General features: G+C 42.3%; 1 protein-coding gene across 1 annotated transcript in view; it reads right to left on the reverse strand.

Annotated features, from left to right (window-relative positions):
* Nucleotides 1–2,380: 2,380 nt before the first annotated feature.
* LOC145415452 (fat-like cadherin-related tumor suppressor homolog) overlaps nt 2,381–20,941 on the reverse strand; it is a 693,356-nt gene continuing 674,795 nt past the window's right edge. The window contains exons 46-48 of the mRNA XM_080284728.1: nt 8,464–8,619; nt 2,756–3,024; nt 2,381–2,617 (exon numbers count right to left, since the gene is read on the reverse strand). Of these exons, the coding sequence (XP_080140854.1) occupies nt 2,381–2,617; nt 2,756–3,024; nt 8,464–8,619 (662 nt within the window). The remainder of the gene's footprint in view (nt 2,618–2,755; nt 3,025–8,463; nt 8,620–20,941) is intronic.

A 20,941-nucleotide genomic window follows, 5' to 3' on the forward strand; every position in this document is an offset into this window, starting at 1 on the left:
TGGTAGTGAAGCATGTGTAAGGGTAAATGGCCAACTAACTGAATGGTTCACGATCGGTTGGGAGTGCAACAAGGTTGTGTGATGTCCCCATGGTTGTTCAATATATATATAGATAGAGTAATGACAGAAGTAAAAACAGGAGTAATGGTGAGGGGAATGGCACTGGTAATGAATGGTGATGAATGGAATATCTCAAATTTGTTATATGCTGATGATGCAGTACTACTTGCAAATACGGACAAGAACTTGGTAGACTAGTGCATTGTTTTGCTGATGTCTGTGAACACCGAGCCTTGAAAGCAAATGTAGAAAACAGTAAAGTGATGGTTACTGAGAGAGAAGGTGACTCCCACTGTGATGTTACAGTGAATGGAGAGTGACTAGAATTGGTGAGACAGTTCAAATACCTGGGTACAGTGACAGAAAAGAGAGGAAAATGTACAAAAGAAGTGGAAAGTAGAGTGACTCAAGGAAGAAAAGTAGCTGGTGCAATGAAGGCCTTGATGAAAAAAGAGGCTTGAGTGTTGCAGCTACACGAGGCTTACATGAAGGAGTTAGTGCCATCTTTAACATATGGATGTGAGACTATGGTGTTGCATGAAAATGAAAAGCCAAGAGTAAGAGCAATGGAAATGGGACTGCTAAGGAATGTATGTGGAGGACAGAGAGTGCATAGGATACGAAATAATGTGATTCGTGAAATATGTGGAGTAAGGAAGTCTGTGGACACCAGAACTGAAGAGAGTGTACTGAGATGGTATGGTCATGTGGAGAGAATGGATAACAATAGAGTTGTGAAAAAGATATATCTGGGCAAATCTGAGGGAGGAAGGAGGCAAGGCAGACCAAGGGGAAGGTGGAGGGATATGGTGGATGAGTGTGTGAGGAAGAGAGGTTTGGAAATCAGTGAGGCTAAAGGACTGACTAGAGATCGAACTGACTGGTTGAATATTGTGACAAGAAGTGCATGATCAGGGATTTGGCACCCCTTTTTAGCATGACAGCATCCGGATTGACTCTATTGGATACATTTATATGGAGCTACAGAATGTGGTGAATGTTTTTGGTGTATTAGATAAAGCCAGGATTCTGGGGACTTGAATGATGAATGGAAGCATGGCCCATTGGATTAGGCATATTTGGGCTGTCTGAACACTGCTTTCACCCTGCCCAAGGGTGGGAAAGGAGGTCCGGATGATGATGATGATGATGATGATGATGATGATGATGATGATGATAATGATGATGATAATCATAATCATGATCATGATAATAATAATAATAATAATATTATTATTATTATTATTACTAATTGTAATAATAATTATAGTAATAACAGTAATGGAAAAGTAATGAATGATCTTTTGTTTTTTGAAAGCACCAGGTCTTCTAAAGAATTCACTAGAACTCAAAACCTTAAAACAACAGTAGTGCCAAAGCATAAATAGTAGTGTGTCATGGCAGTGGCACCTACTAAACCCTTGAAATCCTCCAACATAGTTCCATCAGCAGTTTATTTCTGCATTTGACTCATTCACATTCTCACAGGTAGCTATGTTCATGTTACAAAGGTATAATTAACAGTCATAGGAATATAGTTTCGTTTCATTTTGTTTTTGAAGGCTCCAACATGCTTGCATGCATTGGCCTTGTTAACCTGATGGTGGCTCTCCATGCTGCTCGATCTCTGGCAGCTTCCTTAATCAGTCCCTTATACCTGAAGTCATACTCAGTGACCTTGTCCCAGGTCTTATCCGGCCTACCTCTCACAACCCCACCCCTAACATTAACACTTCTCACTTTCTGCACCCAGTTATCATCCCCGATCCTCTCCACATGCCAAAACCATCTCAATCTACCACTCCTCATCACAACACCAATACATTCCAGTCTCATCCTACCCCTCAACTCTTCCATTGTAAACCTGGCTCCCCCAGGCCTCACACGCAGGGACACACTGCACATCCACATAATCATTGCCATTTCCATATGTCTGAGCCTGCGAATATCTTCTGCCTTTACTGCCCAGGTCTCACTACCATACAGCATTACACTCTTAACACATGCCGCGTACAAAGTATTAAAGTGTAATATGGCTAATTGATTAGAACACTTCAGTCTTGTACAGTTTCAATTCCCCAGAGGTAACTGTGGATTTTTCAGTTTTTTTATGCAATCAGGGGAAGTAAACCAGTCATCTCCACTTAAATGTTTTGGGCTATTTTAACCTAGCCTCAGGCCCCCACACTTAAATGGGGTTATATAGGACTGGATGTTACTATTATTTTAATAATTTCACTTCACTAAATAAACTGCTCAGGAAGAAGTGTTAGTAGTCTTCCTTAGCCAAAGGGAATATGAATTACTGGCATGCAACACTTCAAAGATAAACCTCCGATGGTGATGTCTGGATGAGTGTGGCAGCCTGTGGATCAGCACACTCAAGGGACGTTTCCCAGTCAGAGTCGGAGGGTTCTGAAAGTGACCCATTGATGCATTCCTCCTCGAGAGCAGACAGGAACGACACATCTGAAACTCGACTATAATCCTTGCGATGGAATGGGCGGCGGCTCCTCGGACTGCCCAGCCTGTTGGCATCTGCCTTCACAGTAGCAGACTGTGTGGGGGATGGGGTGGGTGGTGTTGGTTCATCATCTTCAAGTTGACAAATATTTGACACTGGACTGTAAACTCCACGATGGGACAACTGGCTGTCCCTTGGGGTGCCCAGCTTGTCAGCATCCTTCCCCAAAACACTCAGGTTGGAGGTCTTGGATGGGGATGCTAGGTCATCCTCAAGATCAGACACAACGTTGTTCTTGGAAGAGTGATCGAGGGTAAGATCAGGCAAGGAACCCAGAGCTATGTTATTGGCAAGTAAAATTTCCTCAAAGCTACATGGGTCATCATCATCATCTTCATCATCATCTTCAAGAAAATCTTGTGAATCTCTTGCATCTACAGACAGCAGAGGAGCTGCAGCAGGATCATCACTTACAGCTCTCCTCTCATTCTCCTTGCTTCCTGCAAAGGCAACACAGTTAAGTAGTTTGAAAAAGTGATCTAAATTATTTATATTCTTATCCACCTATATGCCAAATATATCTACCTACAACCAGATATCTTAAACCCAGAAGCAAGAGCTACAAACAGATTGCCTTCAAGTCACCCTGTCTTCTGCCAGCAGACTCCTCTCCCTCCAGGTCATATCATCCTCATTTATATATTTAATCACCGCATCCCTCCACTTAATCATCAGTCTTCCTCTCCTCTTCTACCTCACTCAACATGCTCCTATTCAGTCTCTCATTCTATATTCTCTCCACATGACAAAACCATCTTAACGTATTTCTTTGATATCTGAAAAGATGTACAGTCAATCCCAGACTACGGCTGGAAACAATCTAATGACAGGAATTTAACTAAAACTGGCTATTCAGCTTCCACATGACTCAATGATATGTTGTAAAGACACACACCCCACATACCATCACACTATTTTTGAATGAAACAGACCTAGTATGTACAGAAGGACCACGCTATAATGGATAAATTAGGGGGATGCCTGATCCGATAATGCCAATAATCCCTTATATCCTGTGATCCCCCCCCTGAGGTTGGATTTCAAGCACATGTCTGAAAATAAATGAGTACAACAGCATATTCTAGTATTAAAAATGAAAACTATATCCATTTTACACTAACATGCCCAAAAATTTTGCTTTTCCGCAGCTTATTTGACATCCTAATCACGGCACTTCTTCATGACTGGCACAGTACTGTATTACTATTGTCTGTTGTTACAGCTCAGCAATCATGATGGGAAGAGGGCAATTTCAGGCCAGGCTGGAGTGAAAACAGTAAGAAACGCATGTATTGCACCCCATTCCACCCCATTTAATGAATATTGTTCACTATAGCAGACAAGTTCGACGGCCTTGTGGTGCTTGTCCATCTGATATCCAGTCTACAGAGGTTCAGTAAAGCAAGGGTCTACTGTATTCAAAACTGATGGTGGAAATTGTTGAAGTACTGACTTGTAAAAGTGTGCGACATGTAGGAATGAAGGCTCTAGGGAGCTTACTATCAGGTCTATACCCAAGAATGGACACATAAAAGAATATACACAAGTTTTCAAACTTCTACGACTGGTAACTTTGGCTTTCACAAAAAATTAATCACTTTCAAAATGAAAGTGTAGTATTTGTCTTTGCTGCATTACAGAGCACTATATTATGGAATAAAAACTGTCATATATTTCATTCAAACATTTATTAAATTTCAATGCAGTTACCTCAAGCAATGCTAAGCAACTATTAAGAGCCATATGTAAGTTGAGGAGCATGTAGAGTTATATGGTGGAACAGGCACTGTGGTGTTGTTGTGTATAGGCTAGAATAAAAGTCAGAAGCATCCTGAGATGATCTGGTCATATGACGAGAATGGAGAAACTGACAAGGAGAATGCATGTGAGTGAAGCACGGATTAGGGGGTGGGGAAGGGGAGGGGGGAGTAGGAGATCAAAGGTGGGGTAGAAAGATGGGAGGGAGAGTTATGTGAGGGTGGTTCAAGATGGAGGGTGGCAGCCTGATGGTTAGGAACAGAGTGACACTGTGGCAAAATATTTGTGACTACTCCCTCCTGGACTGTCTGACAATAGATACAGTATAAAGAGAGAATGCTAGGATTTTGCTCAGCTAAATAGAATGATGTTAGTGTGAAAGAAAAGCCTATATGCAACAACAGCAAAGAAGGGGTGACTTGATATAGTAGGTGAACCCTCTGACTGGCCAGATTTCTCTCAGATAAACACAATTCTCTGGTATCAGCTTGGATGAAATACAGTGACTTTCATGATGCATGGGTTCCATTTGCATACAATACACACTTTACACAGCACTATCCTAGTTAATGCTGCATGGCAACCAGTATGTTTTGCATGGCAAAATACTGCAGGTGACAGACACTCAATTCTTCACTATCAAAATTCAAAACATCCACCTTTGATGAATTAGGGGAGTGATGTTGAAGGCTCTGACGCCTAGCCTCAAACTCTGAAGGGCTAGAGATGAATTAAAATTTCGCCTACTGACCTCTTTTTATAATTTTCTTCTTGCAATAATTATCATTAAATTCTTGTTCATTCATCACTTCCTATCTAATGATGATCAGTGTTTTTATGCATGTGTGTGGGGCTGGGATCCATATTTCAAGAGGGCTAAATGGGGGGGCTCTGGGGAAATTTTTACAATGTTTAGGCACATTAGCCAAAAACAATGGTTTTTACGGAATCACTTGTGTCACTCAATTTCCTCAATAATAGGCAGGATGAAGGTGGGGAAGGCAGCAGGTGTGTCTGGGTTGACTGCTGAAATGTTGAAGGCCTCAGGCGATATAGGGGTGAGGTTAGTCACTGACCTGATAAATAGGATTATTTATGAGTCGTCCCAGATGATTGGCTGAAGAGTGTAACTGTAAATGTATAAAAAGGGAAGGATGATGCCCTGGAAAGAGGAAATTATACAGGTATAAAGCTTTCAGATCAGATAATGAAGGTAATGGAGAGAGTTTTAGAAAGTATGATTAGAGAAAGAGTGAATATTGATGAGATACAGTTTGGGTTTATGCCCGGTAGGGGGACCACTGATGCTATATTCATTGTTCGACAGCTTCAGGAAAAATATACTGGTAGGAGAAGGGATCTTTATTTTGTTTTTGTTTATTTGGAGAAGGCCTTTGACAGAGTCCCTAGAGAGGTGGTGAAGAGGGCAATGAGAAAGCTTGGCTTGGAGGAGTGGCTGGTTAGGGTGGTTATGGCTATGTATGTGGGTGCTCACACCCAGGTAAGAGTGAATGGAGATTTGAGTGACGAGTGTTCCGTGAATGTTGGTGTGCATCAGGGGTCAGTCTTGAGACCCATGTTGTTTATCATGGTACTTGAAGCCCATTCACATGACTTTAGAAACGGACTCCCGTGGGAGTTGTTGTATGCTGATGATTTGGTGTTGATTGCAGAGAACGAAAAGGAGGCGGGGGAAATGTTTAGGAAGTGGAGAGATGGTATGGGACACAAGGGCTTAAGCGTAAAGGCAGATAAAACAAAAGTGATGATATCTAGGGTTGGTGGCGGTACTGTCAAAAATGAGGGAGAGTGGCCATGTGCAGTTTGCCACAAGGGCGTGGGAAGTAATTCTATCTTGTGCGGTGTTTGTGATAAATGGGTGCATAAGAGATGTAGTGGTATCAGAGGTAGACTGCGAGATAATGCTGATTTTATGTGTGCGGCGTGTCGGGGTGAGCAGGTGGAGATTGTCAGACGTGAAAAGATTGAACTTGCTGATGAATCTTTTGAGTGTGTGGAAGAGTTTTGTTATCTGGGAGACATGTTGTGTGCTGGAGGTGGGGCTGGAGCTAGCTCTGTGGCTAGGGTGAGAAGTGGTTGGAAGAAGTTCAGGGAGCTCTTGCCTCGCCTGATATTGAGAGGACTCTCCCTACGTGCAAAGGGGTCTTTGTATGCAGCATGTGTTAGGAGTGTAATGCTGTATGGTAGTGAGACCTGGGCAGTGAAGGAGGAAGATATTTGCCGGCTCAGACGTACAGAAATGACAATGATTAGGTGGATGTGCAGTGAGTCCCTGCGTCCAAGGCCTGGAGGGGCTGGGTTTACGATGGAAGAGTTGAGAGGTAGGATGGGACTGGAGTGTAATGGTGTTGTGATGAGGAGAGGTAGATTGAGATGGTTTGGACATGTGGAGAGGATGGGGGATGATAATTGGGTGAGGAAGGTGAGAAGTGTTAATATTGAGGGTGGGGTTATGGGGGGTAGACCGAGAAAGACATGGGACAAGGTCATTAAGTGTGACCTCAGGGTTATGGGACTGAACAGGGAGGCTGCAATGGATCGTGCAGCGTGGAGAGCTGCCATTAGGTGACCAAGGCCGACAAATGCAAGCATGTTGGAGCCTTTAAAAACGACACGAAAACAAAACGAAAAACGAAACGATACTGTACACCGACTGTACAAAACAAGGGTCTACTCTACTGTATTTTGCTTCTTACTCCACAATAATCTATCTATCTATCTACTGCCTGATGCCATAATCCCACAAATAAATTGCCAATCAAAGTTCCATTGCTATCTAAAAAGCTAATTTGCCATTTTCCTCAAATCACAGCACTCATTGTATAGAAGTTGTGACCTTTTCTGGAACAAATCCCTGACATAAAATAGGGGCTATACTCATTTTCGCTTAACATGGCCCAGAATTTTGTCCTTTCGTAGCTTATTTCACATAGCTCAGTTTCATTTTCTTGTGTCTATCTACTGCTACAACTCAGAATTCAAGACAGAGATGGCAGTTTTAGGCCATGCTAGAGTAAAAAGGATACAACTGCATAAGTAATCAATCTTAAACTGCACTTACTTTAACATTCAGAAACTTATGAATATCGTATTATTAGTATTCGCTGCAACCCCAGGCTCATCTGAATACGAATCCAGTGGATTGCAGGCTGAAGCTGCCCTTCTGCATCTCAACATCCCCCTTTTGCGGGATAGAAGGGGGGCTGAGGTCTATCTATTTATAGCCCGACGCCCTAATCCCGCAAAGGGTGGCCGCAGACAAAATGCCTCCAATTCGCTCTGTCACCCACCATTTGACTACCCTCCCCCCAACTCACACCCCCCTCCCTCATATACCTCTCAACTCCATCCCTCCACCTCATCCTCGGTCTACCTCTCCCTCTCCCTCCCTCCACCTCACCTACATACACCCTCTTAGTCAGTCTTTCATTCTCCATTCTCTTCACATGTCCAAACCACCTCAGTGTATTTCTCCTAATCTTCTCAACCACATACACATCCACCCTACAGCGTTCCTTCACTCCTTCATTCGTCAACCTGTCCCTCCACGTCACTCCATATGCTCCTCTCAAGTAACTCATTTCCACTGCTCTCACTCTTGACTTGTTCCCCTCTTGCAAGGTCCATGCCTCGCTTCCATACGTCAGGGTAGGTATCACAATACTATCATGCAGTGACTTCTTAACTTCCATACTCACCTCCCTATTTCTCATCACTGCTTTCAGTGTACCAACAACCTTCCTTCCCTGCTGTACCCTTTCACGCACTTCATCCCCCAAACTGTATAATCAGGCATTTTCTCTCCAGCACCTTAATGGAAAGAAGATGGCTGGGGGTGGAAAACACCAAGAATGAGGTAGAAAGGAGGATGCTGAGATGGTTTAGCTGTGTCATGGGGATGGATCCAGGAAACTGGATAAGATGTAGAAGTATAGAGGTATCAGGCGTTTGACAGGGAGGAAGATCGAAGAGAACACAGGATGAGGTGGTGTGTGCTGGTACAGAACAGAGGAAGTTGTAGGCATATTATCCATTAAACCCATCTGACCTACACTACAATGAAAACATATAAAACCAAAATGAAAATTATAAAAATTTACCTGGCAAGAAGGGATATGATTCAGCAGGCAGATCATCAGCAGCAGCATGAGGAGGCATGGCTGAAGGCAGCAGCAGTAGGTCAGGTGTGGCGGCACTGGCAGCGTCGGTACTTGTCAGCCATGACCCTTGCAGGTCCCAGTGATCCCAGTGGTAGCCTGGTGTGGGGCAACTTAGTGGAGCTGGCAAATTTAATCTGATCTGTTGGCCTTACTTAATGTGTCCTTGTGCCTGACTGTCTTTGTTAATACGTCATGCTTGGCGGATCTCTTTTTCTCCCTAAACATCTACACTAAGTTTTACACTTAATTTTAGTCTGTTCTGGCTAACTCCTTATCACTGTATTGTACAGGTGTTCAGCTTGGAAAAGCCTTTTCAAAGTAGTGGGTTGGTTAGACAAAACCTTCAAAGTCCTGTCAGTAGGAGCCCTTTCTGAAGTTTTACAGAATCATTTGGAACTTGCAAGAATAAATCAATGTACAGTACAATATTATGACAGAGGTAGGGCAGAAGTACATGTATCTCTTTCTTTTGTGTCTGTAGGTCTTCCTAACCTACCCTCAGCTCCCATAACTAACCTAACCTACTCTACCCTATCCTACCCTAACCAAGCCTCACAGAACCCAGTGGTAACAATGGCAGTCTGGTGGGAAAGGCTGCTTCTGAGAAATCTGGGAAGTCCTAATAACATGCATGGCCATTTATTCTATGCCATGGCTACTGACTACATGTCCCTTTCACATATTCCTGATGTCTATTGCTATTCGACACTTGAAGAAATTAGAACCAATTGGTGCATGTAGTGAGTGCATGGGTGTTGGAGGGGGATCTAGTCAGCTATCCCTGCACAAGTAAACTAATTTAATGGGTAACGTGCTCCTTTTGTGGGCAGCTATAGTAGGTTAGGTCAGGTTAGGATAGGTTAGGTTTGGTTAGTGACTAGGTTAGGTTAGGTTAGTGACTAGTTACTAACTTAACCTAAGCTACTATATCTGCCCACAAAAGAAGCAAGTTACCTGTCAAGCTAGTTTTCTTCACTTGTTCAGGGATACCTGACTAGACCCCCCTAACATTCCTGCACTCACTGCATGCACCGATTGGTTCTAATTTCTACGAGTGCTGAATTGCAAGAGACATCGGGAATATGCGTCCTTTCCCCCAATATGGTCCAGTGGCAGATCCAGAGGGAGGGGGGGCAGTCTGAGAGTTTTGAAACATTCACTTTTCATTACTGCAATAAGCATACAGAATTATCAAATCAAAAACAACTCAAAATTTCAAATTTTCTATTTGTGTGAATCTGAACCCACTGATGAAGTTTTGTTATACAGTAAAACCTCAATATAATGGACTTCAATAGACCGGAATTCGCTTTTACCGGACTCGAGGAGCTACCTGACTAAATTCCTATATATTAGAAAACGTCTGATAAAGCCAGAAGCAGTCCGGACTGCCTGACCACTTCAGCTATGTTCACCACCACAATAAGGTAAATAAAAGACATGTTTATCAGTGTACAGTACAGTATTATTATATATATCATACCACTTGCTTAATGTAGTGAAATTATAACAGTACAGTACTGCATGGGTAGTCAAAACAGTTTTAAAATGTTTCATGCTCCGGACTAACGTCTGATATATCGGAAATAGTCCGGGTTAGCAAGGGGAAGTCCAGATGTTGCTTTTATTGGAATTTTGCATTTTTCGGAATGGTTTGGGCCCCAAGTAGTCCATTATAGCGAGATCTTACTGTATTCGATTGCAAAAAATATACCACTAGAGTGCATTTACTGTATATACTGTACACTGTACTGTATATATTAACAAATGAGTTATTTAAGATGAGCCTGTGGAGTCACATGGAGAGACAGGCTGACAATTGAGGATATAAAGAAGCATTGTGGTGCGGATGTGGATGTGATAGGAAGCATTAGGAGGAACACACTGAGGTGGTTTGGCCATGTGGAGAGGATGGAGGGTGAGAGACTGATGAGGAGAGTGTATGTGAGTGAGGTGGAGGGGGGGAGAGGGAGGGGGGAGGCTGAGGATGAGATGGAGGGATGGAGTGGAGAGGTATATGAGAGAGGGGTGTGTGAGTTGGGGGCAAGGCAGTGAATGGTGGGGGACAGGGCAAGGTGGAAGCGATTTGTTTGTGGCCACCCCGTACGGGATTAAGGTGTCTGGCAATAGATAGATAGATAGATAGAACAGACTTTCAGTACCAGTAAGGAATGTATTCTACAGTATCACAATACAGTAAAACCTCTATAATTCGGAATCTTTCAAGTCAGAAACCTCTACAACTCGGGAAGGCTCAGAAATATTCATTTAAAAAATCAAAATTCAAAAATTCCCAAAAATGCACACATGAGAGGAAGAGAGTCAGCAAAAATCCCCCAAACTCGGTAAGATGTTGAGTTGTACAGTAATGTTTAAGTATTTAGTGCTTAGTTCTCCAGTATAATACAAGTGATAAATACATTACAGTAATGGCCTTTATAGTGTTAACTGTGCTTTACATAGTGTACAGTACCAAGTACAGTACAGTAAAGGTGTGCCCAAAACTGATCTTGTGCCCCCCTAACACCTCCAAAAACTACCAAAAGTCCTCCTCCATGCCTGGAATACACGCTACAACTGCATGGAATCATGGTAAGGCAGCTTTTACTGTTTATTGTAAAAACTTTTAACCCTCTCAGGCACAGTCAAGCGATTTGTGTGACACGTGGATTTTCTCAATTTGTTCAGTCACTCGAATCACGTTCCTAAGCACAAAAAAATTAGCCAAAAATTAAGTTTCTGGCAAATTCGTGTCAAATTTTGAAGAATTGTAGCGAGTATAGCGCTTTCCAATGGTAAGGCATTGACAACACTGAGCTGCCTCATTGGGCCCAGCACATAGCAATATACCTCAGTCTCTTCCAAGCAGCCAGGCGGTGGGTTGCGTTGTGTCTTCAGTCCCTTTAAACTCCTACTAATTCTCCCCCTCCTTCCTGAGCCGAAGCCCCTATGGACTCGGTGTGATAATGCAATATTTATGAGCATATTTGTATGTGATATTGTCGATGGAACATTGATATATGTCACGAAAAGGAATTGTGTCCGTTATGAAGCGTTAGGCCTACGAGCCGATATGCGTGTTCACTGTTGCGGGGTTTCGCCTCTCGCACTCCCCAAGGCCCATGGCGTGATTACAAATACGTATATAATGAAGCCAATGCCTAAAGTGTATTTTGTGTAAAAGATATTGTGGGTGGCTTGGTGAAATTATGGTACCATAGTGTGGAATGGAGCAGGCATCACGTACAGTTTTTATAATCCGGAAGGAAGAATTAGAGGTGTTTAGTGATGGAATTATTGTGATTCTGATAGTGAAAATGTGTATGGAATTGTGTGAAATATACGTCAAACATGCTGCGGGTGTTCGTGAAGGAGTGCGGTGTGTGCCAATACAATAGAGTCGCAGTGAGTGTTCACAGAGAAATATTTCATGCATTCACTGACTTTGCTAAAACAAAGTGCAAGTGTCAGAGACAATAAATATGCCACAGCCACATATACATACGTATGTTGTGCAGCGAATGTTCGTGGAGAAATCAATTGTCTGGATCGCATGTGTTTTAGGCAAATGTATCGCAAGGAGAGAAGAAAATACGCCGCAGCCACAGACACAGACACACACACACACACACATGCACACACACTCACCCATACCCACACGCTCACCCACACGCTTGCCATCTGGTAGACGGGAGTTCGCGCCTCGCTTAGGTTGCGAAAAGTTTCACTGACGAAGTGGGTGGTTACTGTCCCCCCTGAGCAAGGGGACGGGTGTGTGGGTGTGTGAAGGTCACAGCCTTGCCCTTAGATCGGACTATATGAGCTCTCAGCTCCCTTCTGGGAGGGTAAAATGCTGACGATCATGACCATCAAGTGATCCTGACCGACCCGGTGAATTACACGCACACGCTCACACACTACATAACTCCTCATCTTCAAGCTACTGCCAGCATCTCAACACCTCTGGAAGAAGTGAGTTATCCATATTTTGTTGATCTGTATCTTGACCTATTTCTATAGTTCAATATTTTTTACTCAAATAAATAATGTTTTTTACATACACACATATGAGATGGAAGAAAGTTCAGCTTCTTTGTCAGAACCTAGCAAAAAGACTAGTGGTTATGTCGAGTTTCTGACAGCAATATCAAAAACCTTATGATATTTTACGTGTATACTTTGAGTAAAGAAAGAAAATAATAAACGTAACGAGCGAAAATATGTAGCCGTGGGTGAGGTAGGGAAAGAGTGTTTTTTATCTCGCGTGCGGGTGGGGAAGAGTATTCTACGTTTGTCGTCCAATTACTCGAAAACTATTGGACGTATCGATTTCCTATAAGAACCATGATAAAGAGTAGTAAATTCTACGTATTTACACGACATAACAATGTAATATCTATGATAAGAATTCGTTGTTACGTAGGCGGGAATATTGCATATGCTGTGCACACATCACGAAAGTGACGTACGGACGTGAGTTCCCAGTCGTTTTTGGCGATTTACTCGAGAACTATGAGGCGTATGGAAACCAAGAGGTGCTCATTAAAAAGCTGGTGAAATTCTGCATAATATAATGCAATAAAAACATAACATCTGCAAGAAAATTTCCATATTAGAGCTCCTTGATTTTTTTTCAAAAATGGCTTTCAGTTTTTGGCTATTTTCTCGAAAACTACAAATCGAATCAACACCGGATTTCTCTCTTTAGAAAGCTGATGAAATTCTCTACCAAAACTTCTAATAACATTTTCCTGTATGATGGAAAACACTCGAATGGTGATGTTGGGAAGTGAACGTGATGTAGCAAAATTTTATTCACAGCCGCCTAATGTTGTTTTATTTGTTTTCCTGTTTTTTGTGGTGCTTATCAACTAGAACAAACACCGGCGAATAAGATGACATAAATTTCATGGCAGTATATTGATGTTTGGGTGGTGAAAATAAGGAGAGAATACGTGTTATTTACCGCGTGCAGGCAGCTGGGCCGGGCGGCTTCGCAGATAAAGTCATGTGCCGGAAAACTTACTGAAACTTATCGTGCGCGAGAGGGTTAATTTTTGTCCATTTTTTTCCATTTTTCCTTTTTTTGTGAGTGTGCTGGGGGGTGGGAATTTTAAAGTTCATCCCTATAACTCGGCAAATAGGCTAACTCGGGAAGGCTTCCACATATATTATGCCAAGTTGTAGAGGTTTTACTGTATAGACAGTTGTTCACCAGGAAACCATTTACTATGCTGGGTGGTAACCATATAATTAAATTTTGGCACCTGGTGGTTTAGTGGGTAATTACAGTGCTCCAATCAGATTGAGCCAGTGAAGGTGTATATCCAAGAGTTGGTTGGGGTTTATTGCTCACGTAATGCCAGTTAGGGATGAGTGAGACTGGTTACTTTCATCTTAAATGTCAGGACCAACTTGCCTAGCCCTGGGCTCCTACACTCCACATGGGGAAATGTAGGAATGGATGATGGATGGATGGATGGTACAGTGAACTGGAGAAACATATAAATTAACTTTATAGGTTGCAATGGCATATCTGCTGAAATTTATTATCATATACTGTATATTTAAAGAAAAAGGAGATGATAAATGGCGATATGCAATGAGGACTTTTTGTACTATAAATCTTTAATGCATAACAGGAAGAGAAAGGATTAATATGAATACCCCTTTGGATTTTCCCCTAGATTTGATTATAAATATGGTTGACTATCCCACCATAATACAGCTGACCCTCAAACCATCACAAATGCATCAACCATTCTGTGATTAATGCAGCTGCTGAGGAGGGAGGGATTTACAACTATATTTATGACTGATTCCCTGTTGTAACTTAGACATGCTTTAGCAGGAAGAACAAGAACCACAGGAAGATTCTGTACTCTCCTTCCCTTGTTTTTCTTGAAGGTAACAAATAAAACTAATGCTTATTTTCTTTTGTAACTAAAAATTTACACAGCACTCTCCTTTCTCCGTCCTTCCTATTAAACAAATCACAGATATGACAGCCATCGGTTGTAAGCCTGCTTGTGCATCTGGCACAAGTTGATGAGCAGTTCTAGCATGTTAAATAATGCATTCATAAAAAACTTTTTTTTTTTAATTCATAGACTGAGATTATTAAACAACATAAATTACTCCAGGTTACTTGACTGGTAACTGCTGAATATACTTGAATATTTAAGTCCACAAGTGAAAGTTGTTTGACTGCATTTATAAAGAAAAATAATGTTCTGCTGAGGATAACAATTAGACTAATGTATTTTCAAAACATTCTAAGGACACTGTAGTCAGTTTGTTCAAACCTAATAGAAATCTCTAACTCCTTTAAGTTCAGCCATTAGTCAAGCCTAGACAAATTGGAGAGTTAATTTGACTATAGTATCCAAGGCAACTCGTTCACACCTCATAGCCAGTGCTCATCAAATTTCATGCAACCACAACTTGTTATTCAGTTTGAAAGAGTGGCCCAGTTCTGTCTGATGAAAACAAACTGACCACAGTTTTATGGTACAAAAACTTCAAATATAGCTACCTTTTCTCAGTTGCTGAGTCGGAGCTGCATGCAGGGAGAAAAAGTAGGATAAGTGATACATCTATATGAAAGTACTTACATGCAAGTGCTGGAAAAAACATAGTACAATTTATACAAATATTTGAATTAACATTTTATCATCTGTAGTTAAGATCTGCTTAAATATGATAAAATCTATCTGTCTAACTAGCATCCAGTCAACTACTGCCCCATCAGGAGCATAGCAGTCTGGGCCTAGGTTACTTAGTGCAGAAATTTAAGGCGAGTGACCTGTCACTCTTTCCTGAGTACCATTTAATGAGCAATAAACTCTAACCACCACTCAGATCTATCTATCTATCTATTGCCAGACGCCTCAATCCCATTCGGGGTGGCCACAAATAAATCGCCTCCACGTCGTCCTGTCCCCCGCCATTTCACTGCCCTGCTCCCAACTCGCACCCCCCTCTCTCAGATACCTCTCCACCCCATCCCTCCATCTCATTCTCGGCCTCCCCCTCCCTCTTACCCCTCCACCTCACTCATACACTCTCTTCATCAGTCTTTCACCCTCCATCCTCTCCACATGACCAAACCACCGCAGTGTATCCCTCCTAACAATTCCTATCACATCCACATCCACACCACAGCGCTCCTTTATATCCTCACTTGTCAGCCTGTCTCTCCATGTGACTCCACAGGCTCCTCTTAAATAACTCATTTCCACTGCTCTCACTCTTAACTTGTGTCCTTCCAGCAACGTCCAAGCTTCATTCCATACGTTAGAGTTGGTATCACAATACTGTCATGTAGTAACTTTTTCACTTCCATGCTCACTTCCCTGCTTTTTATCACTGTTTTCAAGGAACCAGCAACCTTTCTTCCCTGCTGTACCCTTTCAAGCACTTCACCCTCCAAACCTCCATCCTTACTCATCACACTTCCCAAGTATTTAAACGTACTCACATTTTCCAATTCCTCACCATCCAACCTCACTGTACATTCACTGACTTCACCACACAGATGCACAGAGTAAACTCTCAACCATCCGTCATTGCAATATCCGGCCCAGCACAATACCCAGCACTTCTTGTTCAGCTCTATTAAAGCAATATCGAGAAAAATTATGCAATCTCTGGTGCAGGAACAGGAAGCAACAAGAGATTCTATGCAATATCTGGTGGCGAGACGTACCATCTGCCTCATATGTGGTAAACAACCGGCACCCAGGAAAAACCTGACTCGCACCAGCCAATGAGAATGTCTGCAACATGGTAGCCAACCAGAATGCATTACAGGAGCAGCTCACCCCGCACGCCAAGCCTACTGATGCTCTCTCATTCTCTCCCATGGATCTCATGCATTAGTTTTTTTTTTTTTTTTTTTATGCAAGGAAGAAGGAACCAAAGGCTAGAGGCCCACAAATTGTCCAAAGAAAAAGCAAATACAAGTTACCAGAGAACCAAATTAAAGATTCGTTCATTTCAAGATGTCAGGACATACTGCGTTTGAAAGACTGGAGATCATAGACAGTATGAAATACAGACAGAGGGAGATAGTTCAAGAGTTGACCTGTTGCATAAATGAAGAACTGGGAGTAACGCTTAACTTGTATTAAAGAGTTGGACAGAAAAGGGATGAGAGTTTGTTGATACATGGGTGCTACACGCCCACCGTAGTGCTAGAGAGATGCAAGCAGACAATTCAAAGGAGCAGTGACCATTGAAGTAGCAACAGAAAAGAGGTAAAGATGCAATAGTGTGGTAAAAAGACAGAGGTTGAAGGGAGCCAGTAAGAGGAGGACAGTTAATGAGACGAAAAGCCTTTGATTCCATCTTGTTGAGAAGAGCTTTATGTGTGGAGCCACCCCACACATGAGAGTTGTACTCTACACGGGGATGAATAAAACCCGTGTACAAAGTCAACAGTGCAGGGGTTAAGAAGGCATGGAGACAGCTTAGCACACCCATTCTCTTGGAAGCATATTTACAAGAGAGGTAATATATTCTTTTCAAGATAAATCCCAAGAAAATGAAACCCTAAGTATGTTTAAAGATGATGCAGGATTGAGCTGGATATTGTTTAAAATTAGAGGGTTCTCCTGTGGAAGATTTTGTCGAGTTGATAGGTGTGAGGACTAAGTTTTTCATGCATTAAAAACAATGATTATTTTTACCCTAATAACAGATGTGAACCACACCAAACATTAGGTGTGCCATAGCCTATCCCCATGTTTGTTGAAGTGACTGCTGAGATGGATGCTGCGGTAAGCGAATGGAAAGGTGAGGGGTGGAGCCATCAGCATATGAGTGGATAGAGTTAGATGTACAGCTCAGAAGGTCATTGATGAATACAAGGAGAGAGATGGTGATAGGACAGAGCCCTGAGGAACACCACTACTGATACCTCAAGGAGAAGAATGGTGGCCATCTACAACAGCAGTTACAGAACGACCAGAAAAAGGAAGCTAGAGATGAAGGAACAGATAGAAGGATGGAAACATAAGAAGGCTGTTTGGAAAATAAAACATGCGTCAGACTCGATCGAAAGCCTTTGAGATGCCATGTACAATGGCAAAGCTTTTGCCAGAGTCCCCAAAGGAGGACAACCAGGAGTTTAAAAGGTAGGTGAGAAGATCGTCAGTGAAGCATCCCTGGTGGAACACATACTGACAATCAGAAAGAAAATTGTGGTTGGAAAGATCCTTTAAAGTTTTCTTTGTTATGAACAGACTCAAAAACTTTTGAAACACACGGTGTTAAAGCAACTGGGCGATAGTTAGAGGGATGGGAATGGTCACTCTTCTTTGGGACAGGCAGAATGGGAGCAAACTTCCAGCAAGAAAGAAAGGTACAAGTTGACAGACAAAGGCGAAACAGTTTACCTAGGCAGGGTGTAAGCACAGAAGCATAGTTCTTGAGGACAACAGGAGGGACCAACCCCATCAGGTCCATATGCTTTGTTAGTACTGAGGCCAGTTGTGACAGAAAATAAATCAGCTGAAGGCATTCTAATATCAGCCATGAGGAAGTCAGAGGGGGGAAGTGATGGAGGACCAGCACCAGAATCGTCTAAGGTGGAACTAGAGGAGATAGTCTGAGTGAAGAGATCTGCTTTATCAGTAGAAGAAATAGCTACAGAGCCATCAGAGCAGAAAAGAGGAGGGAGGGATGATGAGGTACAGTTGTTAGAAAGGTTTTAGGGAAAATGCTAGAAGGAACTGGAAGAATTCGAGTTGGAGAGTTGAGGGCATTTAGTAAGGATGAAATTATTTTTGGCCAAGAAAAGAACAGACTTAGCATGATTCCAAGCAGAAACATAAAAAGGATGTGCTTCAGGGGTGGGTTGGCTCTGGTACCTTTTATAGGCCTTCTCCTTGTTGTGCAAAGCATCAGAAAAAGCGTGATTAAATCAAGGCTTTCTTGCATTAGTCAAAGGATATGAGAAAAGACTGTATAGGTATGCTTCCACGCCCCAAAGAATAACCTCCGTAATGCGCATGGCACACTCAGATGGCTCCCAGCTGTGAAAGCAATAATCATTCCAGTAAAAATCAAAGAAGTACTGCCTGAGGGCCTCCCATTCAGCAGTTCCAAAGTGCCACAACTGATGTTTCTTTACAGGGTTCACAGGCCGTACTGAAGTGATAGACAAGTTAAGGTAATTAGATTGTGATCAGAGGAGCCCAACGGAGAAGATAGATTAACAGTGTAAGCAGATGGATTAGTTGTAAGGAAGAGGTCATGTATGTTGGAATTCTCTCCAAGGTGGTCAGGGATACAGGCATGGTGCTGTACAAGCTGCACTAGGTCATTAAGGATAGAAATGATGTAAGCTTGTTCATCATGTGATCAGTGAAAGGACAGGAGAGCCAAAGGTGGTGGTGAACATTGAAATCTCCTAGAATGAAGATTTTAGGGAAAGGAGAAACAGACAGAATGTGTTCTATTGCAGAAGTAAGATTGTTGAAGAATTTTTCATAGTCAGCAGAATTAGGGACTAAGTAAACAGCACAGATATATTTAGTCTGAGAACGATAGGAAAGCTGAAGCCAGAGAGTAGTGAATTCAGAAGAATCAAGCTCAGGAACATGAGAGCAAGATAAGTCGTTGCGTAGATATCCAAAACAGCCAACTTTGGCTTTGAAGTGAGTATAGAAAAAGTAGGAAGATGCAGAAAGGGGTTTGTTATCAGTTTCATCAGACAGCTGAGTCTCAGTTAAGAAGAGAAGATGAGGTTTAGAGGAATGGAGGTGGTGCTCAACAGAGGGAATGTTAAAGGAAAGGCCGCGAATGTTACAGAAATGAAGGAGTGAGTCAGACAGTGTTTCCACGCAACTCGTTGTGTCATCACCAGGAGAGGGGCCGATGGTGGAGGCATTTATGATCCCCCTCCTTGGGGACTTCGAGGTTTGATTATTAGACACCAGTTTTTTTTTTTAATATTGCAGTGTGTAATGTGCATGTAGTTTGGTGTTGACAGTTAGAGAAACTTGTACTGGAGAGCATGCGGGCCTACTCTCTGTGTTACTGAAACAATGAAAAAGTTTAGCAAAGGGAGATGATCAGTAACTAGTCCCAAGGGCTGATGAAATGGGGGCTCCAGCTCCCCCTGTCATCAGCTATCCATCACCTTGGAAGTACTGCCCTGCTCAACTGGTGCTACAGTCTACATCATATCTATTTATCCATTATCCAATCTTTTTTTTCATCATTAACACCACTGGGGCCAGGAGACATGCTACCCAGTCTAGACATTTAATTCGAGAGTGGGCAACTGGTCGCCCTTGAGTGGAATTACAGTTGACCCTCGATTCTGCGGACTAATAGGGGGGAACAAACGTCTGTTCCTGCAAAAAGTCGGTTCCTCTAACATATACAGTATGCAGTACATACTTTAACAAAAACAGCACCCACTCACCATAAAAGCTGCTTAACCCCTACTCACCAGGCTATTTTCACCAGTCATCACCTCAGTATGGGCAATTTCCCGGCAACAGCTGAAAATTGCTTGTTTTCAAACCTTAATATCTCAGAAAGTACAGTATAGCACTTAGGGAAACAACCATATTACTCACCAACTCTTCCTCTAGTGAATATCCCCAGGTCTGTATGTCATTGCATTCATGAGTAATGATGTGAGGAAGAGAACTAATTTTCAGTGCGAGAGCAGGATGTGTTCGTGCATCTGCCCGTGGCACCGACTATAGCTTTGCTCTCAACGAAATAACTTCTCCACTACTAGATAAACTAGACACTGTTGCATCCAAGGCATGCATTATGGCACTATCACTGGGCCTTTACCTAGTATCCTTGGAAAAAAGGCTTGGCAGGGGTGGATGATGCAACTGGCTACAGGGGTCACAGACAAAATCAGACAAACAGGAACCTGAAGACATTGTTGTACACCTGGTAAAGGCATGGAGGAGACTGACTCTCACCTGTGTGCTATGGAGGGACTCCCTCCCTACCCTTTGGTGCTGAGAAGATATGGCAGCCTGTTCAAATGGAGGCGGGAAGACAATTGCGTGTATAGCCGCTACCCAGCGGCCCTACCAAAGCCTGATTGTGATGTGTATAGACGTAACCCGGCAGATGGGACTAATTACATACAACAGTGACATTGTATTTCCAAATTTCCTATTGGAATGAAGTGCTGACAGGATCCTTTGTTATTTTTTACAGATCAGCATTTACAGTTTTTTTTCAATGCATTTTTTAAAAATGGTCATAAATACGAGGTTCCATTATTGTATGTAATAGTGCGTGTATCTTATACTTAATGGAATATGAAGTAATTTAATCACCCAACACTATTTCACTAACCTGTATCATGTTTTAATGGATGTCTCCTGTCTGATGTACATAAAGATCTGAATTATGATCACACCTACCTTCACCATTG

The sequence above is a fragment of the Coenobita brevimanus genome, chromosome 102 (assembly GCF_032717465.1).
Source record: "Coenobita brevimanus isolate Jiangsu-jjx chromosome 102, ASM3271746v2, whole genome shotgun sequence".
Lineage (NCBI taxonomy): Eukaryota > Metazoa > Arthropoda > Malacostraca > Decapoda > Coenobitidae > Coenobita > Coenobita brevimanus.